Source organism: Sus scrofa, chromosome 6 (genome assembly GCF_000003025.6).
Source record: "Sus scrofa isolate TJ Tabasco breed Duroc chromosome 6, Sscrofa11.1, whole genome shotgun sequence".
NCBI lineage: Eukaryota > Metazoa > Chordata > Mammalia > Artiodactyla > Suidae > Sus > Sus scrofa.
Window position 1 is genome coordinate 37,644,131 of NC_010448.4, and position 25,971 is coordinate 37,670,101.

General features: G+C 52.9%; 1 protein-coding gene across 2 annotated transcripts in view; it reads right to left on the reverse strand.

Moving 5' to 3' along the window:
* GPT2 (glutamic--pyruvic transaminase 2) overlaps window positions 1-25,565 on the reverse strand; it is a 44,268-nt gene extending 18,703 nt beyond the window's left edge. Inside the window, exons 1-6 of one of the 2 annotated variants that reach the window (XM_003126995.4) lie at window positions 25,444-25,565; window positions 24,947-25,210; window positions 16,047-16,136; window positions 13,548-13,656; window positions 6,983-7,116; window positions 3,443-3,686 (exon numbers count right to left, since the gene is read on the reverse strand). In XM_003126995.4, coding sequence (XP_003127043.1) covers window positions 3,443-3,686; window positions 6,983-7,116; window positions 13,548-13,656; window positions 16,047-16,136; window positions 24,947-25,189 — 820 coding nt within the window. In that variant the 5' untranslated portion in view covers window positions 25,190-25,210; window positions 25,444-25,565. Of the gene's footprint in view, window positions 1-3,442; window positions 3,687-6,982; window positions 7,117-13,547; window positions 13,657-16,046; window positions 16,137-24,946 lie in introns of both variants that reach the window. The other variant, XM_013998283.2, reaches the window with a different exon arrangement.

A 25,971-nucleotide genomic window follows, 5' to 3' on the forward strand; every position in this document is an offset into this window, starting at 1 on the left:
TCCCTCCCAGGGCTGCCATCACAAAGTGTATCCTGACAGAAGGCAAGCAAAGATCTGAGCACCAAGAATGTCAAACCATATGCACATAAGACCAGGGAGAGAGCAGAGACCTGAGTGAGGGCCAGGCCCCAGGAAGCCCAAGGCTCGGGAGAGGAAAGGAGACCTGCTGTGCCCAAAAAATGTCCCTGGTGCGGGTGATACCAACTGGAGGACAAGGACAGAGTCCTCATTTCTCTCCAGTGCCCAGGGCAAAGCCGTCACTCAGAATGTGCCTGCAGAGCCAATGGACAGACAAACACAAGTGGCAGTGCAGGAGAGACACATGGGCTCAAAGGGCAGGGCACAGCTGTGCCCAGTGTGGGAGACATGAGCCCACCTCATAGAAGAGGTGGCTCTGCTAGAGGCCTCGAAGGCCGGAGAAGGGTCTGCCAAGTGTCCAGAAGCCAGGCCAAAAGGAGCTTCCCACAACCTAACAAGAATACCCATCGCGTGCAGCCCAGGATCCTTCCCTTCTCTGAGTAACAGCACTCAGCTGTCCTCTGGGAAGTCCCTCTCTTTCAACTCCAGCAGGGGACATGGGACACAGACCTGGTCAGTCAGTCTCAGTGATATGACTAGTTCAGACACAGGCAGGTGCTCCAGTGAGAGTCTGGCTTGGGGCTTTTGCTGAAACTATGAGCGAGGTTCTCTGCCTGGGGGACGTCTAACGGGTGGGCAAAGGCTGGACCTGCTGAAGGCCATTCCCAGAACAGATGCTTCCTGAGCAGGACTCCAGCCCAGAGACAAGCAGAGCTGGGAAATGGCCTGATGTCCCTAGGACAGGGACACTGACTCAAGTGTGCTGCTTTACCCTGGACTTCAGAGATCCACTCCCTTCGGTCCTAAGATGAGTCTCTATCTTGAAACCCAAAGAGCCCTGGCTAACTAATGCCCCAGTCCATTTTAACATTTTTTAGCTGAAGCGGTCACAGTGTGTCATCCAGACAATTACAGGGTTATTTGGGGTGAGTTTCTATTTTCCACCCCCCATGTTGCAGTAGTGGATTTTTCCCACATTATGGTTCCAGAGAGCCTGCTCATAACGTTCTTCTTTTTTTGCCATTTCTTGGGCCACTCCCATGGCACATGGAGGTTCCCAGGCTAGGGGTCGAATCGGAGCTGCAGCCACCTGTCTACGCCAGAGCCACAGTAATGTGGGATCCAAGCCACGTCTGCAACCCACACCACAGCCCACTGAGCAAGGCCAGGGATCGAACCCGCAACCTCATGGTTCTTTGTCAGATTTGTTAACCACTGCACCACGATGGGAACTCCTCGTAAAGTTATTCTTTAGAAAAACTTTTTATATTGATATACACACACATGACCCCCTTTGACCTAAAGCAGGAAAGTCTCTGGAGCAGTAATTTCTCCCCAGATAGCCAGGCGAAGTTTTATAATAAGCACTTGGCCGAGAAATTACCAACCCTATGATGTAAACTAGGTACACAGAATATTTCCTAACATGTAGGACCTACTATTCCCAGTGGAGGACCAGTAGCATCAGCATTACCTGGAAACTTCTTAGAATGCAAATTTTGGGGAGTTCCAACTGTGGCGCAGTGGCGTTGCTGCAGCTGGGGCTCTGATCCCTGGCCTGGGAACTCCCATATGTCATAGGTATGGCTAAAAAAGAAAAGAAATGCAAAATTTCAAGCCTCACCCCAGCCTAATTACAACAGAATGCCTAGAATTGGGGCCCAGTTTGTTTTTCTGGGGTTTTTTTGGACTGCGCCTACAGCATGCAAAAGTTCCAGGGCCAGGGATCAAATCATGCCACAGCAAGACAATCCTAGATCCTTAATCCACCAAGCCTCCAAGGAACTCCCCTAGTTTGTTTGTTTTTTTTTGTCTTTTTAGGGCCACACCCGTGGTGGATGGAGGTTCCCAGGCTCTAGGGACTGAATTGGAGCCGCAGCTGCCAGCCGACACCACAGCCACAGCAACATGGAATCCGAGCTGTGTGTGCGACCTACACTGCAGCTCACGGCAACACTGGATCCTTAACCCACTGAGCGAGGCCAGGGATCGAACCTGAGTCCTCAGGGATACTCGTCAGGTTCATTAACTACTGACCCATGACGGGAACTCCTCCCCCAGTTTGTTTCTTTAACAAGCTCAAGTGTTAGAACCATTGTCCTAGAGCACTGCATCTCCTCCTCCGCTGCACGGGAATATTGGTGCCTGGGCCCCATCCCCAGAAATTCTGGGGTGCGACCTGGCCTTCGGCATTTTTAAAAGCTCCCTTTGTGATTCAACCAGGATTGAGAATCCGGCTCTGTCATTTTCCTACATTTTCCTACTGCACCCAGTTAGAAGCGCCATCCCTTCCCCCAAGCAGTGGGCGTAAATAAACCAGCTGCACCCATTTCTGCACTCAGGAATTCAAGTGGTGCTTTCAGCTGATTGGAGCATCATTTGATGTTCCCAAGAAGCAGATTCCACAATCAACTCCACCACGCTTTGGCCCTGCCCCAGTGCATCTGAACAAAGGAGGAGAGAGAAGCCCTTGTTCTCCACATCTGAACAGCATCGGGGGCACATGAAGCCAGCAGCCCGGAAAGATCAAAACGGGCAGAACTGTGCATTCATTTTTTTTCTAAAGAAAAATATGCAAAATTAGGAGTTCTTTTCAACTTCTGGAAATAGGTTTTTGGGGTTTGTTTGCTTTTGTTTTTAATATGGCATTTCCTTTTTAGGCCTCAGAATACACAGCAATGCTGCGTCACAGAAAAACCAAAAGAGCACACACCAGCAACCTGAAAACTGGTTCAGAAAAACAAGTGGGAGTGAAGGTAAAATGAGCGCTGTGATTAATGGTGATGCTTTGTGTGTGACCTCAAAGAGAAGAGTCTTTGCAAATGCAAGAACAGGAAAAAAAACAAAACAAAACAAAACAAAACAAAAAAACCCCAAAGCTAGTCTTAGTACAACCCTGCTTGAGAAAACGCCTGCATTTGTTCACCTCCTAAGGTGGCCTGCTATGGCTTTATGTTAGCAAATCTGGAACTGGACTGAGACTCTGAGAGCAGAGAGGACTTCATTCTTTCTTTTTCTTTTTTGTCTTTTTAGGGCTACATCCTGGGCATGTGGAAATTCCCAGGCTAGGGGTCGAATCAGAACTGTAGCCACCGGCCTACACCACAGACATACCAACGCCAGATCCGAGCTGCATCCTCGACCTTCAACCTAAGGTAACACCAGATCCTTGAACCCAATGATCGACGACAGAGATGGAACCTGCATCCTCACGGACACTATGCTGGGTTCTTAACCCACTGAGCCACAATGGGAACTCCTATTTCTTAGTTCTTTCATGTCTAGATGGTCCAAAATTCCAGCCCCCTAATCCCACCTCCCCCCACCCCCCCGCAATTAACCCCCAAGGAAGTGAAGCACAGACCTGTGGGGTTCCCGGGGTTGATGATGCACAGCACCTTGGGGTTACAGTGCTCTTTGGCCTGCCGTACGGCCCGCCGGAGCTCATTCACATTCAGGGCCCAGCAGTTGTCCTCATCCAGGTAATAGTTCACCTGGATGGCGTCGAGTTCGGAGATGACGGCAGAGTAGAGGGGGTACTGCGGGATGGGGATCATCACGCCCGTCCGTGACTTGCCACCCCCGGAGACCAGGATCTTCAGGATCGTCTGTAACCGAGAAGTCATCTCTTACTGGGCCCTGGGGGGCCGGCAGACAAGCAGGAAGGCCCCAACCCCAGCCTTGCACCAGACACCCCACTGCCTGTATCCAGCACAGCCCCATGGGAGTTGCTGAACTTTCCTGAGTCTCACTTTCCCCATCTGTAAAATGAGTCTGCTATGAGATAGAAGCAGAATGCTTTCAAGCTCTTCACCCAGCACATGGCATGTAAAGATTAAATCTCGGTAGTATTTTTTAGAGGTCTCTTAAAGCAGCAGCCCACAAACTGCCCCATCTCAGAATCACTCTGACCTCACCCCTGAAACTCGTTCTGTAATGTCTGGGGTGGCGCCTAGGAATCTGTCTGGTCCGCAACTCTCAGTGCCCAAGGTTGGACAGACCCCTGAACAAGGAAGGCACTGTTGAAATGGGATAAATTAGGTACCCAGACACTGCCACCAGGTGGCACTTCAACCTGGTTCCCAACGCTGAGTGGGCCCTTTGTTCCAAGGATTCTTGAGAAACCAGGTTAGGGGAGTCCTGTGGGGCATCCGTGGAGGTGGCAAGAATTCACTGAATTAATAAACCCAAACTCTCTTCTGGGCAAGTCCACACATTACACACAGGCTTAGCCTCTTTCTCAGGCTCAGCTCCTTGCTGCACTGGGTGAAAAACTTCAATGATTTGATTCTTCCCACTGAATCTTTTTTTTTAAAAAGCTGAACCCGGAGTTCCCGTCGTGGCGCAGTGGTTAACGAATCCGACTAGGAACCATGAGGTTACGGGTTCGGTCCCTGCCCTTGCTCAGTGGGTTAACGATCCGGCGTTGCTGTGAGCTGTGGTGTAGGTTGCAGACGCGGCTCGGATCCCGCGTTGCTGTGGCTCTGGCATAGGCCTGTGGCTACAGCTCCGATTTGACCCCTAGCCTGGGAACCTCCATATGCCGTGGGAGCGGCCCAAGAAATAGCAACAACAGCAACAACAAAAGACAAAAAGACAAAAAAAAAAAAAAAAAAAAAAAAGCTGAACCCATGGCATAAGGAAGTTCCTGGGCTACGGGCAGAACTGGAGCTACAGACCCACACCACAGCCACAGCCACATTAGATCCAAGCCACAACTGTGACCTACACCACAGCTTGCAGTAATGCTGTATCTTTAACCCACTAGGCAAGGCCAGGGATCGAACCCATATCCTTGCAGAGACAAGTCAGGTTCTTAACCTACTGAGCCACTGTGCCACAATGAGAATTCCCTTCTCACTGAAACTTGAAGACACCTCCCTCCCCCTCCTCTGGGACCACAGGGAACACAGGGCCATAGGGGAACACAGGGCCCACTCGGGACCTGTCCCTGGCATTTGGGATCGGCACTGGGATCGCTTCCCTGGGAGGGAAGAGGGATCTTGATGGCAGAATAGAGTGGAGAGGCCATGGTTGGAGCCTGAGTTATACCAGAATCCCAAATGCCATGAGAGGCTGACTGAGAGAACGCAGACCACTTACGGCCGTCTGGGCCTCATGGGCTCCAGTAAGAAAGGACTAAAGCATTCAACAGACATCAAAAGCAAGAACCTTGGAGGTCAAGAAACACAGATCACCCCATTAAAAGGAGGTCAGACAGCACAAGCTCCCTGCGTCGAGAGGATTAGTGAGTGGTGGGTGGGGATGAGCTGCAAGGGAACAGAGACCAAGGGTCCCTCAAATCCTTCTGCCCGAGTTCAGCCCCTCCTGCCCAGGAACCCTTGATACCAGCCCCTCTTCATCTTGTCCACAGCGACCCCTGGATAGAGCCACTTCTCTTCTTCCTAAATGCTCCCTCACACCTACTGTGTCCCCTCCCTGCCAAAATTAAAGCTTAAGAACATATGGAGGGAGTTCCTGTTGTGGCTCAGTGGTTAACGAATCCGACTAGGAACCATGAGGTTGTGGGTTCAATCCCTGACCTTGCTCAGTGGGTTAAGGATCCAGCATTGCCATGAGCTGTGGTGTGGGTTGCAGATGCGGCTCAGATCCTGTGTTGCTGTGGCTCTGGCATAGGCCGGTGGCTACAGCTCCGATTAGACCCCTAGCCTGGGAACCTCCATATGCCGCCGGAGTGGCCCAGGCAATGGCAAAGAGCCAAAAAAAAAAAAAAAAAAAAAAAGAACATATGGAGTTCCCACTGTGGCTCAGCAGAAATGAATCTGTCTAGCATCCACGAGGACACAGGTTCGATCCCTGGCCTCGCTCAGTAGGTTAAGGATCTGGCATTGCCATGAGCTGAGGTGTAGGTTGCAGATGCAGCTTGGATCTGGCGTTGCTGTGGCTGTGGTATAGGCCGGCAGCAGTAGCTCCAATTCGACCCCTAGCCTGGGATTCCCTTATGTGCCTCGGGTGTGGCCCTAAAAAACAAAACAAACAAAAAAAAAACCCACAAAAAATAAAATCCAAAAAATTTAAGAACATAAATCCAGTGTCTGTCTGTCTCCCTGCCTGCTTCAAATCCCTCAGTGGCTCCCACGGCTCTTAGGACAGCTACCCAAATCCTCTGCGTGGCCTCTGAAGTCCTGCAGGACTCAGGCCGACTCAGGCCAAGCCACCCCCGCACCCCTGCCTCCCAGCCCACTGCTGGTGACTGGCCCTCACCATGTGTGCCTGTCCCCACCCCCTACCCCATGCTCCATTTCCAAACAGCTCAAGGCCTCTGCACATGATGACCTTCTGCTCAGACTACTCCCCCGCTCTGCCGCCCGCCTCCCTGAGTTCATGCTGACCCTCCTGCAGATCTCTATCTGCTCGGCCTTCCTTGGAGAAACCCTCTGGGCCCCCGCAGCCCGCCCCTCCAGGCCAGGGTTCCTGCCACTCCTTCCTGGGACACTGTGTCTTCTCCAGAAGAGAAACTGAAAGCTTCCAATGTGACAGGTACTCATGTGTTATCAATGCCAGTCTGGTTTGGAAGCAGAGGTTACACGTGTCTGATCTCCCCAGCACCTGGCACAGGGCCTGGCACGAGAAGAACATCGGACGTGCTGAGTGAGAGAATGGCCGATGCCCTGGGATGGGCACCCTCTCGAGTGCCCCGTGACTCCTCCCGGCTGGACCTGCTGGTGCCACCGGGGAGGGAAACCGAGGCTGCAGGAGCATCCAGGTTCACGAAGACCAAACAAGGTAAGGACAGCAGGTACCAGGGTGGGGCAGAGGGCAGGGACCAAAGGGAGGCCAGCTTTTCCTCCTAGGCCTGTCCCCCTGCTAATGGGCCCTAACATACGGGGCTGCTCTTCGCGTGGGGGAACTTTGGGCAATGAGGAGCCACCCTCTCACGTACAGAAATGCCGTCACTAGCGCCGGTGGTCAGGTAAATGTTGTCTGGGTCTGCAGGCACGCCGCCATCCCTCCTGGTGATGTAGGCAGCCACATCTTCACGGATGCAGTTGACGCCCTGGCTAGCGCTGTAGGAGCCTGTAAGACAGCAAGCAAGGCGGTGGCTAGAGGCGGGATGTCTGACCCCCTAGAGTCTGTGACATCCATATAGTTGCCTGGGGGTGGGAGGGTCGGGGAGGTCAGGCAGGTCTCAGGGGGGCCCAACCCCCACTATGCCAGACCCGAATTGTGGCAAGCTGCTTAACCGCCCACTGGGCTCCGTCCACCCATCCTCCCATCCATCCATCTACCCCCATTTTTTGCCCACACACCATCCATCCGGCCATCTGCTACCCATATCCATTCATCCACATCCACCTGCCCACCCATCTCTTCATCCAACCGGTATTTACTGAGAACCTACTTAGACATCAGGCATTATTCCCGGCCCTGGCTTCTAACCAGATAAATGGTGCCCTTATGCGTTATCCACCCTACTGGGATTTACATATCTTCTCTGACAGTATGTACCAATACAGCTGGGGTGGCCATGGTTTTTTTTTAATTTCCTTTTTTATTTTTATTTTTTGCTTTTTTTTTTTTAAGACCGCACCCGCGGCATATGGAGGTTCCCAGGCTAGGGGTTGAATTGAGGATACAGCTGCCGGCCTACACCACAGCCACAGCAACTCAGGATCCAAGCAATGTCTGTGACTTACACCACAGCTCCCGGCAACGCCAGATCCTTGACCCACTGAGCAAGGCCAGGGATGGAACCCGCGACCTCATGGTTCCTAGTTCAATTCGTTTCCACTGAGCCACGATGGGAATGCCTTCATTTATTTTTTTAATTGAAGTATAGTTGACTTACAATGGCACGGTAATGTCTGCTGTATAGCAACGTGATTCCGTTATCCATACACATCCACTCTTTGGGGGACTGCGATGCTTTTTTTTTTTTTTTGTCTTTTTTTTTTTTTTGCCATTTCTTGGGCCGCTCCTGTGGCATATGGAAGTTCCTAGGCTAGGGGTCAAATTGGAGCTGTAGCCACCGGCCTACGCCAGAGCCACAGCAACGTGGGATCCGAGACAAATCTGCAACCTACACCACAGCTCACAGCAACGCCAGATCCTTAACCCTCTGAGCAAGGCCAGGGATTGAACCCGCGACCTCATAGTTCCTAGTCGGATTCGTTAACCACTGCGCCACGACGGGAACTCTGGGGGACTGCTATGCTTTTATCACTGTTGCTCACACGTGGTTCCACTGAACATGAGAGAACGGTCAACTCCAAAAGGTGCTACCTGCCAGCTCAGGAGTCCAGAGCCCTCAGCAGCATCAACCCAGATTGCTGGGGCGGCTGGACACAAGCCCTCTGCCCCCATCCCATGTCAACAGTCTCCTCAGGCTGCCATTGAGGGTCAAAATCCAGATCACCATTTATAAGACAGTGGTTGAGGGTATTGACAGCAGAGGGGCAGGAAAACGCCTCCTGCAGTGGTGGGCACTGTTCAGGGTTGTAATCTGGGCAGGGGTCACACAAGTATGCATGCACATAGGTGTTGCACACTAACATTTGTGAATTTTACTATGTTAAAATGTTTAACATTTACTGTGTTGAAGCTTTTTATTTATTTATTTACTTTATTTTTTGCTTTTTAGGCTGTACCCTTGGCATATGAAGTTCCCAGGCTAGGGGTCATATCAGAGCTACAGCTGCCAGCCTACACCACAGCCACAGCAATGCCAGAATGGAGCCACGCCTGTGACCTATGCTACAGCTCATGGCAATGGCAGATCCCCAACCCACTGAGTGAGGCCAGGGATCAAACTGGCATCCTCATGGATGCTAGTCAGGTTCATTACCGCTGAGCCACAATGGGAACTCCTAAATTTTTTTTTTTTTTAAATGTCAGGCCATTATTTATGTCTTTAGAAAGAAACTGAAAATAGGTACCTACACAAAATCTCTGTGGAAGGAGACTCAAACTGGTGAGGTGAATTCTCTGGGACAGTGAACCAGGAGGCTTGGAGTCAGAGGTGGGAGGGAGATCTTTCCCTCTCTATCCTTTTATACCATTTGAATTTCATAACACATTTAAAGAAAACTGCCAGGCCCTCTAAGACTGGCAAAAGTAACCCCAGGAGGCAGGATGGGGCTCTGGAAAGTGGCTGACTCTTTTCTGGGCCTCAGTGCACAGTAGTCCAGGCCCAGCACCCAGGAGGTGCTCACTTTAAGAGTCTGTGCGGAGTTCCCGTCGTGGCTCAGTGGTTAATGAATCCGACTAAGAACCATGAGGTTGCGGGTTCGATCCCTGGCCTTCCTCAGTGGGTTAAGGATCCAGTGTTGCCATGAGCTGTGATGTAGGTTGCAGACGTGGCTCGGATCCCGCGTTGCTGGCTCTGGTGTAGGCCGGTGGCTACAGCTCTGATTAAACCCCTAGCCTGGGAACCTCCATATGCTGTGAGTGCAGCCCTAGAAAAGGCAAAAAGACAAGGGGGAAAAAAAAAAAAAAGAGAGTCTGGGCAGCACTGGGCCCACTCTCCCTGTCGTGGAGTGGGGAAGGGGAGGGGCTGAACTACTTCTCTAAGGTTCAAGAAGCAAACAATATGTACAAATCTGGGTGGCGGGTACAGAATCTTGTCATATTACTTAGGGTATTTTAATACATCTGAAATATTTGGGGGTTTTGTTTGTTTTTTCACGTCTTACAACACAGATTTTTTTTCTTTTTTTTTGGCTGTATCCACGACATATGGAAGTTCCTGAGCCAGGGACTGAATCTGAGCCACAGTTGTGACCTCTGCCACAGCTGTGGCAATGCCGGATCCTTAACCCACTGTGACACAGCGGGAACTCCAAAGGTTTATTTCTCGCTCATACAATATTGTCCATTGTGGATGGCTGTAGGTCCACAATGTCTTCACTCCAGGATTTGACTATTTTGTCGGGAAAAAAAAAAAAGTGGGGAGGTACAGATGCTGGTGTTAGAGAATCCTTCTCCCACCGGGTGACTTCTCTGCAATCACTTAGAAACCTTCCAGGGCTCCCTAGTCCCTCTGCCCTCTTTCAGTGTCCCCTTCCCTTCCACTCCATGGGGCCTGGCCCTTTCCATGGGGCCGAGCCTCCTCATCTCATCTTCCTGCCTCTAGTGCACCTGCTTCCCTGAACTCCCAGGCCTTCCCTGACTGATGAGCTCCCTGCTCCTGGTGGCCATAGACTTTCCAGCTTCTGTTATGCTCTAAGCCACAAACTCATCCTTCAAAGCTCAGATCGAGTCTCGCTCCAGGAGACCTGAGATACAGCCTCACCCCAGCCTCTCTCCTAAGCCTATGATTTTTCCAGTTATTTTATTTTATACAGATGACGCCCTGCCTCCCCATGTTGACTAGAGGGCAGAGACCACTACCTGTTTCTTCTGTGCATCTCTGTAGAGCATCTACCCTCTGCTGGGCCCTATCCCACCACACCCCCAAGTAAGGCCACTGCTGTGAGACTGATGGCAACCTGCCTCCCACGACCCACACACTGGCACCACCACCACTGATGAATCCCTCGGCCGCATCACACCCAGGCCCTTTCACTCAGTCACACTCAGTTCATAAACCTCAGGGCCTTTGCACACACCATTTCCTGTCTGGTAGGCATTAGAGATTCTCTTACTCATCTGCCACATGAATCTGAATGCCCCTTTCTCCTGACACCGCCCCCCCCCCATCAGAATCCCTTGTTATAAGGCCACAGCCCTTGGCTTTCTCCAAGAACTCATGAAAATTAGATTATGTTTTCATTTAATTCTTTCTTTCTTTCTTTTTTTTTTTTTTGTTTTTTTAGGGCCACAAACCATGACCTATGACGTTTCCCAGGCTAGGGGTTGAACTGTTGCTGTAGCCACCAGCCTACACCACAGGCACAGCAACACTAGATCTGAGCCACATCTGCAACCTACACCACAGTTCATGGCAACGCCGGGTCTTCAACCCTCTGAGCGAGGCCAAGGATCAAATCTGCATCCTCGTGATACCAGTTGGGCTCCTTACCACTGAGCCACAATGGGAACTTGCTCATGTTAATTCTCTTTGATGTTTGTTTCTCCCAAATCTGACAGGGAGCTTCATGAACACAGAAACTCCACCTGCCTTGTTCACCAGGGTCCCTCAGAGCCAAGAGCAGTGCCTGGTATGCTCTGGTGTGTGCTCAGACAGGGGCAGGCAAGGGCACCTGTCTCCTGTCTCCCACCTCCCCCAGGTGTGTCCAGGGTTCACCTCCATCCTACTTAAGATCTAGGACACAACCTGAGAACTGGATTATTCATCAAACAAAAAATAAATGAAGCCCCAGTAAGACATAATTTTAAAGGGCACAATAAAAGCATGTCCGGGTGAGCCCTAAGAACTGTGTACATATTTAATAACCCCTCCTGGAGCCAGGGTAGCCCTGGGCATACTGATATTTTCTATCTCCTTTGCTTCGGTGGGCAGGTACTCAGGCTGCCCGAGCCTTAGTTGACAGAGCACCCCCCCCCATTGTCCCGGTCTTGGCCAGGACACTGCTCCTCCCCATACAGTGGCCAGGAACCGGTAGTGGCCTCTGGGGCAGGGTTTCGCCACACTTGACAAGGGGCACACATGTCAACCTTCCTGCCAGCCCAGGAGGTGGGTACAAAGTACCTCCTAGTTTAAGGATGAGGAAAGAGAGCACCTACCTCACCTGCCCCCATGAGCTCCCGAGAGAGAACTCACTGCAGGTCCCCCAAACCCCAAAGGCCAACAGCCCTGCTGCTATAACACCCCAAGAGAGGACTTGCACGGACATGGCCTCTCAACCCCATTCCCCCAGCCCTGGTTGACAGAGAATTGCAAAAACTTGTTGATGAGGCTCAGTGCATGGAAAAGGATCCCCTCCCCGTTCCCGACATGCAGGGGGAAGCCCCCTCTCCCCACTTCTGGGTTTCGGTTCCTGGAGTCTCAGGCCCAGGGCCATGGGGTCTGTGAGAAACGCCTTTGTCCTCTGGGCTGGGCAGGGGGTGCAGGAGGAAAGGAGCCTGGAGGCCAGACTTCTGGGCCATTGTGCTGCCCTTTGCCAGCTTGTGGTTGAGGTCTTGCCAAGGTGCTTCCCCCCGGCCCCATCCAGGCTAGCAGGAAGGAAAGCAAAGGGCAGCCAGCTCCTTCCTGAGAGGGACACCAGGAAGGACACAGACTTGGACAGAGAGTGCTGGTAGGGCGACCAGAGCTAGGAAGGTAAGCATAGAGCTCTCCATCAAGAGACAAAGCAGGGAGTTCCTGTTGTGGTGCAGTGGAAACAAACCTGACTAGTATCCATGAAGATGAGGGTTCGATCCCTGGCCTCGCTCAGTAGATCGGGGAGCCAGCATTGCTGTGGCTGGGGCTGGCAGCTACAGCTCCGATTTGACCCCTAGCCTGGGAACTTCCATATTCCATGGGTAAGGCCCTAAAAAAGCAGAAAAAAAAAAAAAAAAAAAAAAGAGAGAGAGAGAGAAAGAGAGAGCAGAAAAGGAGGAGGGGAAAGGCAGGGAGGTTAACAGAAAAGCCATCCATGGCTGATCCCTTGCTGAACGAACCACATGAATCCCTGCCCCATGTTCTGGAACATTCAGGCATGCATCCTAAAAAAGCCCTAAGGACAACTATTCTCCTCAGGACAGGGAAGCCGGATTCCCTATGCAGGCACAGCGCAAAGAATGAGACAAAAATAAACAGAAAGAAGAACATGAGATGAGAACAAAGAGTCAGAGGCCCAGAGGCTAGAAATCCATCTCGGCAGGGAAGGGAGAGAATCGTTTTCATATCTGATTTCATCCCAAATTCTGGCCCATGTCCACGGAGCCCTTTGGTGCTGGGAGCTGAGGCTGGGCGTGGGCCCCCCAGTGATGGGAACACATAGGAGGGAGGGCAGCACTGTCAGAGCGAGGAAGCCACAAAAGGGGGCAGCAGGTCCCTTCCCCAACAACTGACCACAACCTTCCAGAAGATTCGATTCGGGGATGTGTGTTCAGATCTGGGGCCACAGGGAAGTGAGAAGCCAGACCAGCTGGGCACAGTGCTGCCCTCTGGCCACAGATGCTGACCTCTGGCTCTGCTTCAAAGCTGGTTCCCAGGTGCGACCCCAAACCCAGCCAGCTGCAAATCTTGTGCCTGAAGTGCCTGCTCCAATCCACCAAAAGACAGCATTTACCCCATCAGCTCAGCAAACAGGAGGCTGACAGACCATGGAAAAGAACACCATTTTCGGAGTGACAAAGTGGGTTAAGGATCCAGCATTGCCACAACTGTGGCTCAGCTTCAATCCATGGCCTGGGGTACTTCCATATGCCATGGATGCAGCCAAAAAAGATAAAAAAAAAAAAAAAAAAAAAAAAAAAAAGCACTTTTTTTTTTGGATTTACTCTGCACATCAGCCACCCCCCCACACATTCATACACTCTCTTGACGGGTAACCCTCCCTTCGGGGCCCAGAAAACACACATTCTTTTCACACTCGCTGGGACCTGGCAAGTTGGGGCCTCACCCAGACTGTTCCCGCCGCAAGCCTGTAGGATCCGCCGGGCTCTTTTCTTAGCATCTTCTGGGAAGCTGGGGCTATCCAGCAGGTTTGGGTAGGTACAGAGTGCCATCACCTGGAAGAACAGAGGCATGGGCTGGGCTTCCAGCACCTTCCATCCAGAGCCCCAGGAGGGCCGCAAAGGATGCCAGGCAGGAGACGGCATGAAGATGACATCTCTGAGGAAGGCTGCCACCGCAGGGCTCTCCACGAGGGCCCCAGCCTGTGGGGGCCTGGGGACAGGTGGGGAGGAGGACAGCGGCTGCTCTGGGAGATGGTGAGAGGCAGGGTCCATGATGACCTGGGCTTGGGCAGAGAGGGGGCCACCAGTAGAGGAGCCAAGAAACAGAACGAGGCCACCACCCAGCCCCTGGCCTCACCCTCTCCATAAAGGACAGTGGCTCACATACTCAAGACCACAAGAAGCAGGGGTTCGGCCTGGGGCTGGACAGGCAGGTGCACCCCAGCTGACAAGACTGCAGAGACCCATTCTTACAGCCTAAGCCCTACCCCACCCCCTTCCTCACCAGCACCCCTTCACCTGGTCAGAACTGAAAACAGGGTCAGCTTTTTCATCCCCGTAACAGAGAAAAACACGCTAACCTCGCAAATTAAGAGGATTAAGCAAGGAAATGTTTGCACAAGTGCCAGTAAACCTCAGCTCACTCGGCAAGTCTAAGCTGGAAGCTTAGGAGCGGTGCCAGGAGCACTGAGACAGCTGGGGCCCACGCCTCTGACACCAACTGAGGGACTTTGAGTGGGCACCGGCTTCTTGGAGTCCGGCTTTTCTTCATTTGTACAGTGGGCAGTGACTGGCCTGCCCTCCTCCCAGGAGCACTTGTGAAGATTAGAGGAAATGCTTGACCAGGTGGCAGAGGCCGGGCCAGCCTGGCCAGCAGCAGGGATGGATCTGGGAGCATGTCAGCCAGTCCGAAACAGCCAGGGCAAGAGGAACCTGTTCATACCCAGAGCTCCAGGCGCTTGTGCGCAACCTCTGCAGGAGGAGGCCACTTCAGGTCTCTCCTCTCCTAAGCTTCATGCTTCCAAGACAACCTTTCAGGACAACCAGGGGGCTCTAACCTCCTCCCGCCTCCACTTCCCTGGCGGAGCCGCTCTGAATGGTCTGATCCATTTCCTCATCATGGGTCCAGCTGGGGGCCTCTGATGCTCCCGGGCAGCTCACATGCTCCCGAGGTCGCAGCAGTGGCCATGGGAGGGAGGCACCTCGGACATGCCTCTAGTTATTGCCGGCCTCCGTTCTTCCCCACCCCGTACCCTGTGTGAACTCCTTGAGGGGCTGCAGGATGATGCCCCGGGGGCCCCGGATACCCCTCTGCCCAGAGAGCAGAGCAGGATCCCCCTTCGGTGTGCCAGCCCTTGAATGGGAGACACAGGCGGACAGAAGCCCTCTCAGCACTCAGCTCTCCTGCCTGCCTCAGTCTGTGAATTTGAACCACACAAGGACCAAAGTTTGCTTCAAAATGGGCTGAAGTTGGAGTTCCCGTCGTGGCTCAGTGGTTAATGAATCCGATTAGGAACCATGAGGTTGCGGGTTCGACCCCTGGCCTGGCTCAGTGGGTTAAGGATCTGGCGTTGCCATGAGCTGTGGTGTGGGTCACAGATGCGACTTAGATCCCGCGTTGCTGTGGCTCTGACATAGGCTGGCCGTTACAGCTCCGATTAGACCCCTAGCCTGGGAACCTCTATATGCCGAGGGAGCGGCCCTAGAAAACGGCAAAAGACCAAAAAAAAAAAAATAATAATAATAATAATAAAAAAACAAAATGGGCTGAAGTGGCAAAAGCTTTCCCCACAAGCCAGTTTCTAGCCTCCATCTAGGAGGCCCTATGGCACATTCCCACCTTGTCTTTTTGCCTCCAGCCCACCAATCCCGCAATTTTGGCCCATGCAGCATCCTTGCTCAAACTCAAACAGCGAAACGTGCCTCTTGGAGGCCTTCACCCGCGTCACCTCCCTGAGGGCCCCCTTCAGTCCTCCGAGGCAGGGCGCCGGTGATCCCCACCTGCCCAAAGCCACCCAACTCGGGAGCAGCAGAACCAACACTCCAACCCGCGGTGTCTCACATGGGAAGCCACATCTGGACCCACACGCACCTCCTCACAGCACACTGGGCCTCTACGTCTCCCACCTACTCTCCGATTTCCTCACCAACCTAGCTCCAAGCTCAGCATCCAGGACCATGCACCGTGGAAGAGCACCCCGGGGAGCCTTGTGTACTGGAGCAACCTCAAAATGCATCTAGGCATTTCAGGCAGCTCTGGAAGAGGAGGAGACTAAGGGAGAGAACCAGGGGACATCAGGCACTGGAGGGGGCTGCTACTTCAGTGGCACCTCCCTGTGGGATCCTGAAAGGACTGGACAAGCAAGGAAGCAGAGGAAATAGGCTTGGTGGGCTGGTTCCCTGCCCTCCCACTGGCGTCGGTCTGTTCCCAAGGGCCAGCTCACCTGTCGGAGGAAGGTGATTGGCTGCTGGCCCATGGCGTGGGCATCCCCAATGTTGGCACGGATGACCTCAGTGAATGGTTTCTTGATACCCTGAGCAGAAAGAAGGCAACAGGTGGTTACTTAGGGACTCTCAGACCCTGGATTCCAGAGGCCAAGCAATGCTCCACAGGATATTAACACCCCGCCCTGTTCTGAGCTTTGCCAGGTGGTGGGCACAGTGCCAAGCTCATGACATGCCTGGTCCCACACGTGACCTTCACAACCACTCCCGCCCATAAGGAAGAGATAGTATTAATCCCATTTTACAGATGAGAAAATTAAGGCTTCAAAGGAAATTCAGGCTTTTACTAAAAGGCTAGAAGAGATTTCCTGGGCTGCCAGAGTACCCCCAGGCAGCTGCAGGTCCAACCCTGGGGCAAATGTGGTGGGAGGGAGGCAAGGGCCAGAGGCAGAAAACATCAGGGAGAGGATCCCACAACTGCTGGCTCCCTGCCCCCAGGCGCAGCCCCACCTCCACCCCCTAAGCCCCTAAGTGAATGGTCCCGGGACATTGCAGCCACCCTCCCCTCCAGAAGACATCAATCAGCAGGGACCTCTCAGAGGCTGTTCTCTTGCAACCACAGCTTTGCAGAATGAAGAATGTGAGCTGATTTTCACAGTAAAAAAAAAAAAAAAAAAAAAAAGCAGAGGGGATGAAAAGGCTGGCTGAAGAGTAAAATTGAGGCCACTGCCTGAGCGGTGTGTTTAGCACAGAACAGAGATCGCAGGAGAGGAGGAACTCAGAAACCCTGGCAACAACGTCACTGGGGAGGTGACTGCAGGACAGCCTGGCTGCTGCAAAGGAGAAAATGGGGGTTTGGATGCAGAATTGTAGGGATCTGGAAACGGAGGAACGCCACACAGCTCCCTGATAAACCCCGAATTAGCCTCTGTAAGAGTCAGAATCAACAGCAGGTTCAAGGACCTCCCAGGGCAGTTGAAAGGATTATCTGAGACAAACAGTGTGAAAGTACTTAGCAGAGTACAAATATCAACCTCTAACAAAGCCAGACCGGGAACCAGGTCGTAAGGGTCATGGGGGTGGAAGAAGGGGTGGGGCAAGGGGGTGGCAGTACCAAGGGGCAGCCTGGGTGGAATGCCCGGCCACCTTCCCATCTCCAGCTGCCCGTTCCCCAAAGGCACCCGAAATACAAATTGTAAAGGTACAATGGTTTTGACTTTACTCCATTTCACACAAGTCATGAATAAAAGCAACTGTAGAAAAAGTTCCCTTTTTAAAATCAGTAATGGACACCTTAAGTAAAAACCATTTCGCTGAAGGGATGAAAGCAGCTGCCAAACAAGTTTTCCTGATCCTCATTTGCCCCTCAGCCCCTCCCGTATAAAAAAAATTCTCCAGCTGCTTCGGGAGCCAGGACACACAGGGAGTTGAAAAAGGCGCCCCAGAAACAATCCTGGAAGTTTCTGTCATGGCACAGTGGTTAATGAATCTGACTAGGAACCATGAGGTTGTGGGTTCGATCCTTGGCCTCCCTCAGTGGGTTAAGGATCCAGCGTTGCTGTGGCTCTGGCATAGGCCAGTAGCTACAGCTCTGTCCGATTAGACCCCTAGCCTGGGAACCTCCATATGCTGTGGGTGCGGCCCTAGAAAAAACAAAAACAAAAAAAAGAAAGAAACGACCCTGGATCTTTAGAAATAGGGCCTGTCTCCAAAGCTATATTTCTGGGGTGGGAGGAGGCAGGGGTAGGGAGGAAAGAGCCTTTTAATTCCCTTCTGACCCTTTCACCAAGTTCAAGGCTGGGCAATATGGAAAGAGGTCTGGGGTGGGGGTTGGGGGGCAGGGCAAGGAGGGGCACAGCACTGCCCACGGCCCAAGGCCAGGCCAGGGGTGAGGGCAGGCACCCTGGAAACAGGCTGTGGGGGCGTGTGGTCTCGGGGCCCATCCCACAGGCAGAGCAACCCAAGCCACTGTGTGCAAAGAGGCGGGCCTCACCCAGCCCTTGGCACAGGCCTGGGCTCCTGGCACAAGACCCTGTCAGCCTGGCTGAACTGCCACAGCCCCCCAGGCCTGGCCAGCTAAACTCAGGTATTTCCAGTGTGGGCCCAGTCCAGTCTTCAGTGCTCGGGCCCCGAGCCAGTGCAATGCAGGGAGAGAATAATGCCCTGGAACAGGTCCCTGGATGTTCCTTTCCCGGGCCCTCCCCCTGCACTGCCAACCAATTCAGGGCCTGCTGACAAGGGGCCTGGGAACACTGAGCATCTCTTCTCTTGGGTCTGGGTGCCCACAGACCCCACACACACGTTGCTATGATGGATGAGCTGGGTGTGGGAAACGGGCTCCTGAAAGGCAGGGGACCAGCCTCCCAGCCAAGGGCCACCATACAGAAGACGCCTGTATCTGGCCACTCCAAGTCTATTATAGGGTGTGAAAGACCAAGGAGCCAGGGGCAGACTCCTACCCGCAGTGACTCATCCGGGCCTGGCCAGCATACCCAAAGGCGACTGCACCTCAGCCCCACCCCCAGAGTCTGCCAGGTCAGCACATCGCATCCTAGTTCTGATGTCCAGCACCCCGGAGCCCCACCTGTCTATCTCACCTGCACATATCCCGCCCAGTGCTGCCTCCCTGTAGCACACTGAGATGATATCCATCACGGGGCGGGGGGGGGGGGGGAAGGGGGAGGCTCCCTTCCCACCATTCAGCTTAAGGAGGGCTCAGGGAGCAGGCATCCAGCTCTGGGGATGGCATATTTTAGTGGGTGTTAGCAGGGAAAAAGGAGGAAGTTTTTCCCAACTCACAGGCCCAGCACAAGGACGATGGACAATTCTAACAGGTGCAAGGCAGCATCCCTGAGGTAGGGATGGTGCCCATCATTTCACGTGTGGGAAGGCTTGGTAGGGCAGATACTCCCCAGAGAACCTCCCTCTCATTCAAGAAATACTTATGAGGAGTTTCCGTCGTGGCGCAGTGGTTAATGAATCCGACTAGGAACCATGAGGTTGCGGGTTCGGTCCCTGCCCTTGCTCAGTGGGTTAACGATCTGGCGTTGCCATGAGCTGTGGTGTAGGTTGCAGACGCGGCTCGGATCCCGCGTTGCTGTGGCTCTGGCGTAGGCCAGTGGCTACAGCTCCGATTCAACCCCTAGCCTGGGAACCTCCATATGCCGTGGGAGCGGCCCAAGAAATAGCAACAACAACAACAACAAAAGACAAAAAAATAAATAAATAAATAGAAATAAATAAATTCTGGCCGTTTGTGGAAGGGTCAATGGTAGAAGCTGAGATTTCCAGGGCAGAAGCAGGGGTGAAAACTGAATGAGCTCCAAACAGGATAATTCAAGACAGCAAGGCTAAGGCCCAGGCAGAAGAGAGCAAACCCCATAGAGCAGAGTCCCAGACCCAGAGAGATTTGGGAGGAAGGCAAAGAAAGAGGAACCCTTGGCACTTTGTCCCAAGCATCTCTCATTAGCTTAAAAACAGAGACTCTGAATGGAGTTCCCACTGTGGCAGCATGGGTTAAGAAGCTACAGCAGCTTGGGTAGATGAGGAGGAGCGGGTTCAATCCCTAGTCCTTCACACTGGGTTTAAAGGATCTGGCGCTGCTGCATCTGTGGCTCAGATTCAATCCCTGGCCAAGCAACAGGTGCAGTGATAAATTTTTTTTTTTTAAAAAAAGAGTTCTCAGAGTTCCCATCGTGGCCCAGCGGAAATGAATCCGACTAGGAATCATGAGGTTGCGGGTTCGATCCCTGGTCCCGCTCAGTGGGTTAAGGATCTGGCGTTGCCGTGAGCTGTGGTGTAGGTTGCAGACGAGGCTCGAATCTCAAGTTGCTGTGATCGTGGTGCAGGCTGGCAGCTCTAGCTCTGATTCGAACCCTAGCCTGGGAACTTCCACGTAAAAAGCAAAAAAAAAAAAGAGTTCTCATTGGCTTCCAGCTGTTCAAAGCATCATCCACTAACATCTCCAACCAGTCTTTAGGAGAAATAAATTGGCCCCATTTTGCAGAGGAATAACTGAGGCCTCTGAACCATAGCACATAAGGCAAAGCCCAGAAAGCAGGTCCTTGATAACTTGGGCAGGGTGGGTGGGTGGAGTGTTCCTCTAAGTGAGAGCCTACACTACAAATTATTTTATTTTATTTTTTTTTTGTCTTTTGTCTTTTTTGTTGTTGTGGTTGTTGCTATTTCTTGGGCCGCTCCCGCGGCATATGGAGGTTCCCAGGCTAGGGGTTGAATCGGAGCTGTAGCCACTGGCCTACGCCAGAGCCACAGCAACGCTGGATCCGAGCCGCGTCTGCAACCTACACCACAGCTCACGGCAACGCCAGATCGTTAACCCACTGAGCAAGGGCAGGGACCGAACCCGCAACCTCATAGTTCCTAGTCGGATTCGTTAACCACTGCGCCACGACGGGAACTCCAATTATTTTATTTTTTTCTTTTTTGGCCACACCTGCAGCACGTGGAGTTCCTGGGCCAGGGACTGAATCTGAACCAGAGCTTCAACCTATACCACTGCTGCAGCAACGCTGGATTCTCACTTAACCCACTGCATCAGGCTGGGGATTGAACCAGTTTCTTCACAAAGACAAGCTGGATCATGAACCCACTGCACCACAGCAAGCACTCTCAAATTTCTTTATTCAATTAAATTAATTAATTAGTTTTTTAGGGCCATACCTGCAGCATATGGAAGTTCCCAGGCTGGGGGTGGAATCAGAGCTTCGGCTGCAGGCCTATGCCAAAGCCACAGCAACACCAGATCTGAGTTGCATCTGCAACCCACACCACAGCTTGGACAACACCAGATCCTTAACCCACTGAGTGGGGCCAGGGATCGAACCCTCATCTTTATGGATCCCAGTTGGGTTCCTTTCCGCTGAGCCACAAAGGGAACTCCTCTTTATTTTAAAATATCATTTAAGGGAGTTCCCATCATGGCACAGTGGAAATGAATCCAATTAGGAACCATGAAGTTTCGGGTTTGATCCCGGCCTCGCTCCATGGGTGGGTTAAGGATCTGGCGTTGCTGTGGCTGTGGTGTAGGCTGGCAGCTGTAGCTCCAATTAGACCCCTAGCCTGGGAACCTCCACAGGCTGTGGGTGTGGCCCCAAAAAGCAAAAAAATAAAATAAAACAAATAAAAATAAAATGGCACCTAGGAAGTTCCCATTGTGGCTCAGCGGAAACGAACCTGACTAGTATCCGTGAGCATGCGGGTTTGATCCCTGGCCCTACTCAGTGGGGTAAGGGTCTGGAATTGCCATGAGCTGAGGTCTAGGCTGCAGATGAGGCTCGGATTCCGCATTGCTGTGGCTGTGGTGTAGGCCAGGAGCTGTGGCTCCGATTAGACCCCTAGCCTGGGAACCTCCATATGCCACAGGTGTGGCCCTAAAAAAATAAATTGAATAAATAAATAAAATAAAGTTGCACCTAGGAGCTCCCTGGTGGCTCAGTGGGTTAAAGATCTGGTGTTGTCACTGCTGCGGCTCAGGTTTGATCCTTGGCCCAAGAACGTCCGCATGCCCAGGGCATGGCCAAAAATAAAACAGCGTCTAACCTCCAAAGAAAATGACTAATGGGGTTTCATTGGGCTTGGCACCTCTAGGGTTGCCAATCTTAGTTCTCAGCTAACTATACCAGGTCCTACAGCACCCTCCATTTGCACCTGTGTTTAGATGTAGCACACACTGATGTTAATAGTAGTCAATATTCCCCTTTCTGCATGTTTTGCGTGAAATGTGTGTACTTTTACCAATAGAAGCCATTCCTCTGTCTCCGCTGAGGCCAACCTCCCCCCCCTCTATAAAATAAGGGGGGAAAAAGTTGAGGAGGAACTGACAGATCTTTTCAAGATTCCTACTAACTGCAGCTTTTTTAAAGTGTTGCTTCCAGGGAAAACACCAGAATCTACAAAAGCTGAGCGGTTCTTCCCTCAGGGCTGCTGTCAGGGAGAAACAGGGCCTCCCTGAGAGCACACAGACCAGGCTGGAGGAGAAAGGCCCCTTTCACACCCACTGAGCCCAGCGCCCCTCCTCCTTCAGGCTCTCTCCTGGGCATTCTCCTCCACTCCTACCACAACGCCAGAAGGTGGGACAAGTCACCTCATGGGCAAAACCCACAGCCATGTGTCCAGCCAAACAGCCGGGACTAGTTACAGTGCACCTGGTGACAGGATTTCAGGCCTTCAGATGAACAAAGAGGCACAAGGGCAGGGCAGGGGGAAACCCTAGGCCCCCCAGACCACCCCTCTCCTTTTATAGACTGAAGAAACCAAAGCCCAGAGGGGAGAGGAGATTCACCCCACGTCACTCTACTCCCTACAAATCCCCTCCAACCCCACCTCTAATCAAATAAGGCCCTTTAACGTAACATCTGTCCAGTTTTGTTTTGTTTTGTTTTGCTTTTCAGGGCTGCACCTTAGGGACACGGAGGTTCCCAGGCTAGGGGTCAAATCGGAGCTACAGCTCCTGGCCTACACCACAACCACAGCAATGCAGGATCTGAGCCGCCTCTGCGACCTATACCACAGCTCACAGCCTCGATGGATCCTTAACCCACTGAGCGAGGCCAGGGATCGAACTCACAACCTCATAGTTCCTAGTCAGATTTGTTTCCACTGCCCCACGAAGGGAACTCTCATCCATTCAGTTTTTTGATGACTAGAGTTCAAAACAGAGTAGGAAAACTGAAGCTGTGCAAAGCCAAGTCAAACCGAGAAAAAAAAAAAAAAAAAAAAAAAAAAGACTGGGGAAATATGGCTCTCTCAAAAGGGGCACTGTTTAAGCCAGCAAAAGGGAGAGGCTGTCTCTTGAGTATGAAAGGTTTGAGCGAGGCTATGCTGGCTTGAGGGTGGGGTGGGGGTGGTGGCTGCCAGCATCTAGAGTCAGGCAATTAAGACTGAGTGAGAAGAGAATGAGAAGGGATGAGTTTGAAGGAAAGCTTCAGAGAACACAGATGGACAGAGAGACGGTCTCAGCTTAGGGGTAGGACAGGGCAGTGGGGCATCTATCCTAGAACTCATAGGGTTTCAGCCCAAATGACTAAGAAATTGCCCACCTCAATCATGGAGCCATACCTTGTTCGGAAAACCTTCCTGGTTCCCCACTGCATTGCTAAACTTTGCACCGTCAAATCCGGCGCCCAGCATCCAAGACTCCAGCTGTCCTTTTCCGTCTCATTCACCTACCATCTCCCTCTCCCAGACACTGCTCTCCAAATGCACAGAACTTCCCAACCTTCTGTCTTTGCTTATGGCCCTGCTTTCACCTGGAATGCTCTCACATTTTCTTGGCCTGCTAAAAACCTCCACCAGTCTTTAAAGAATTGGGGAAACAGAGGCTCAGACCCAGAGAACAATGTGGCAATGAGCTCCCTGAAAGCAAACACAGTATCCTCTTCTGTCCTAATCATCCTCATACTTCACGGAGCCCACACCCAAGCTGCTATTTAACAAAAGGCAGAGATAGTCCCTGGAATCCCTATCAGCTCTGGAACCAGAGAAATCAGTTGTAAAGTGATAAACTGGACACAATTTAATCTGAGCTTTAACAGGGAGACTGATGTCTCAAGAAGGGTCAGCTCCAGTCTGCCAGATATCAACAAGGAGCAGAGGGGCAAAATCCTATTTTCTCTGCCTCTGGCCCACCTCTGGTCAGAGAGGCACAGAAACTGAGCCAACCTTCTGTGGGTCAAGCTTTAAACTTAGCCCTCCCTGCAAGAAGTTTGAAGGAGACACTGGACTCTGACTTGTCCAACTCAATGTATCGAGTCAGCAGAACTGGGTGTTCCAGTGAGGTCTCAGCAGGCCAGGAGCTCATCAAGCCCCCACAGTTCGTGTGTTAATGAGGCCAAATGTTGTGGTCCCGCTACTGTTTCCTCCCATGCATTCAAGGGACATTAAGTGACCAACTCACCGCCACGACATCTAGTTCGGATGCCTAGGAGAGTGAGATCAAGGAACTCTCCCCCTTTCTAGGTTAGAACTATCTTGAGGAAGCAGCTCAGTGACTATTTCATCAGTTCTTATAAATCTTAAGAGCGTTCACTTTTTTTTACATTACCCTTGAATTCCACCCCAGTTAGAACTCTCCCACACAAGGATCTCTTACGCCCACCCCAGCCATCTGGTTGCAGGGAGGCAGAAATCACTACTGGGTGTATGGTCACTTTACACACAGTTATGAACGCAAGTCAAGATCCCAGCCAGCTGGCCACCAGGAGGAAGTCCCAGGGCCACCCTACACAGGCCCCAAAGCCCCATGCTTCTGCTACCCATTGGGAGTGACTGTGTCCATAGAGAACAAGATATGACTGTCAGTCAAGGTTTCAGAGGAGGCCTAAGGGAAGGAACTGTGCAAGACGGGCCTCAACACCTCCACTTTTGTCAGGGAATCGTTACTGGCGGAATGACGCCAAAGGTCTCAGACAGAGAGAGAAAAAGCTTTGGAAGCAAATCCAAGTCTCCTCAGAGTCTTCCTCCCCTGGTACCCAGCATAACCTCTGAAATTCTCATTTCTTTCTTTACTGTCTGTTGTCCTCACCCACCTACCCCATCCCCCAATGGATCTTGGTTCCACGCGGGTAGGACAGCCACAGAGCAGGCAGTGCCTGGCACCAAGAGCAGCTCAATGATAATGGATGAATTCAGTTCAACAAGTGAACCGTGTTTGAGGGCCTTACTTTGTGCCAGGTGCCCGGCACCAGTGGGCGAAGGGATGGGAGTCGAGGGGGAGGGCGGGGGCGGGTAGGCATTCTCTTGTTTTAGCCAGGGTTGGCGGAATGAAGGTAGCCACGCGGGTGGGAGGAAGCCTAGCCGGCGGACCCCAGCAGGGAACAGCTGCTACTCTTCCAGCCTCCTCCGGCCCTCCCGCCCCACGGGCCCCGGCGCCTGTGCTCACCCGCTGCAGCTCGAGCTCGATCTCGCCAGCCTTGAGCACGATGGGTCCCCGCACCGCATACTCCACCGCCTTCACCTGAGGGTTCATGGACTCGAGGGTAAGGATGCGCTCACGCCGGCTCCGTTCCGGCCGCACCTTGAGCACTGCCGAGGCCTCGGCGGCCGCGCTGCTCTGACTACGGCCCCAGGGACCGAGGGTCCGGGGGCAGCAGCCCCGCCGGACCAGCGCCGCCGCTCGCTGCATCGCGCGCCCGCCCAGAGAAACCTTGGCACAAAAAAGGAAAGAGAACAAACACCTCGCGCACAGCCCAAGACGGGCACGCGGGCGCCCGCCCCCAAGCCCAGCCAAGGGCTCTTTCAGCGAGCGGTGCCAGCCTGGCTACGGAGACTGGTGCCCATCCCCCGGCAACTGGGACCCTGCACCGCGCTGCTACAGAGCCAAAGCACTGCACAACTGGGTTCTGCAAAGGCTGCGCCCAATGCATGCACGCAACGTGCCTGTAGCCCCTGGCCGCCCCTCGCGTCGTCCGACTAGAGCGCGCGCCCGGGGCTGCTCCTCGGTTCTGGCACCCGCTGCCGCATCCCAGCACCCGCACCGCCCGGCCCCCTGCGCTCTCACACCCACAGCGGGCGAGTCCAGGCCTGCCCGCTGGCTCCTGGGTCTTGTAGTTCCCCAGGCTAGTTTTGGAGCAGAGGTGGAGAGCCACGAAACTACAAATCCCACAGTGCACCGCGCTGGCCTGATCCGTGGCCGAGCCAGAGGCGGGAGCGGTGGTCTGGCTCTGCTGCGAGCTGGGCGGGCTCTTTGTCAGGCTGAGGGGATGGGGATCCGGGAGGGGGTCTGGTGGTGCTGTCCTCCCAGCCTTCTGCGAATTTCGAGCTATTTGCAGCTTCTCCCTAGAGGCGCGTCACGTATTCCCCCACTCACCTCCTCCCCCAACACCTGCAAGGACGCAGGCTGAGAGATGGTGCAGTCCTCGCCCCAAGTTTCATCATCCAGGGCCTGGCGGTGGCTGTGGTCGCTCA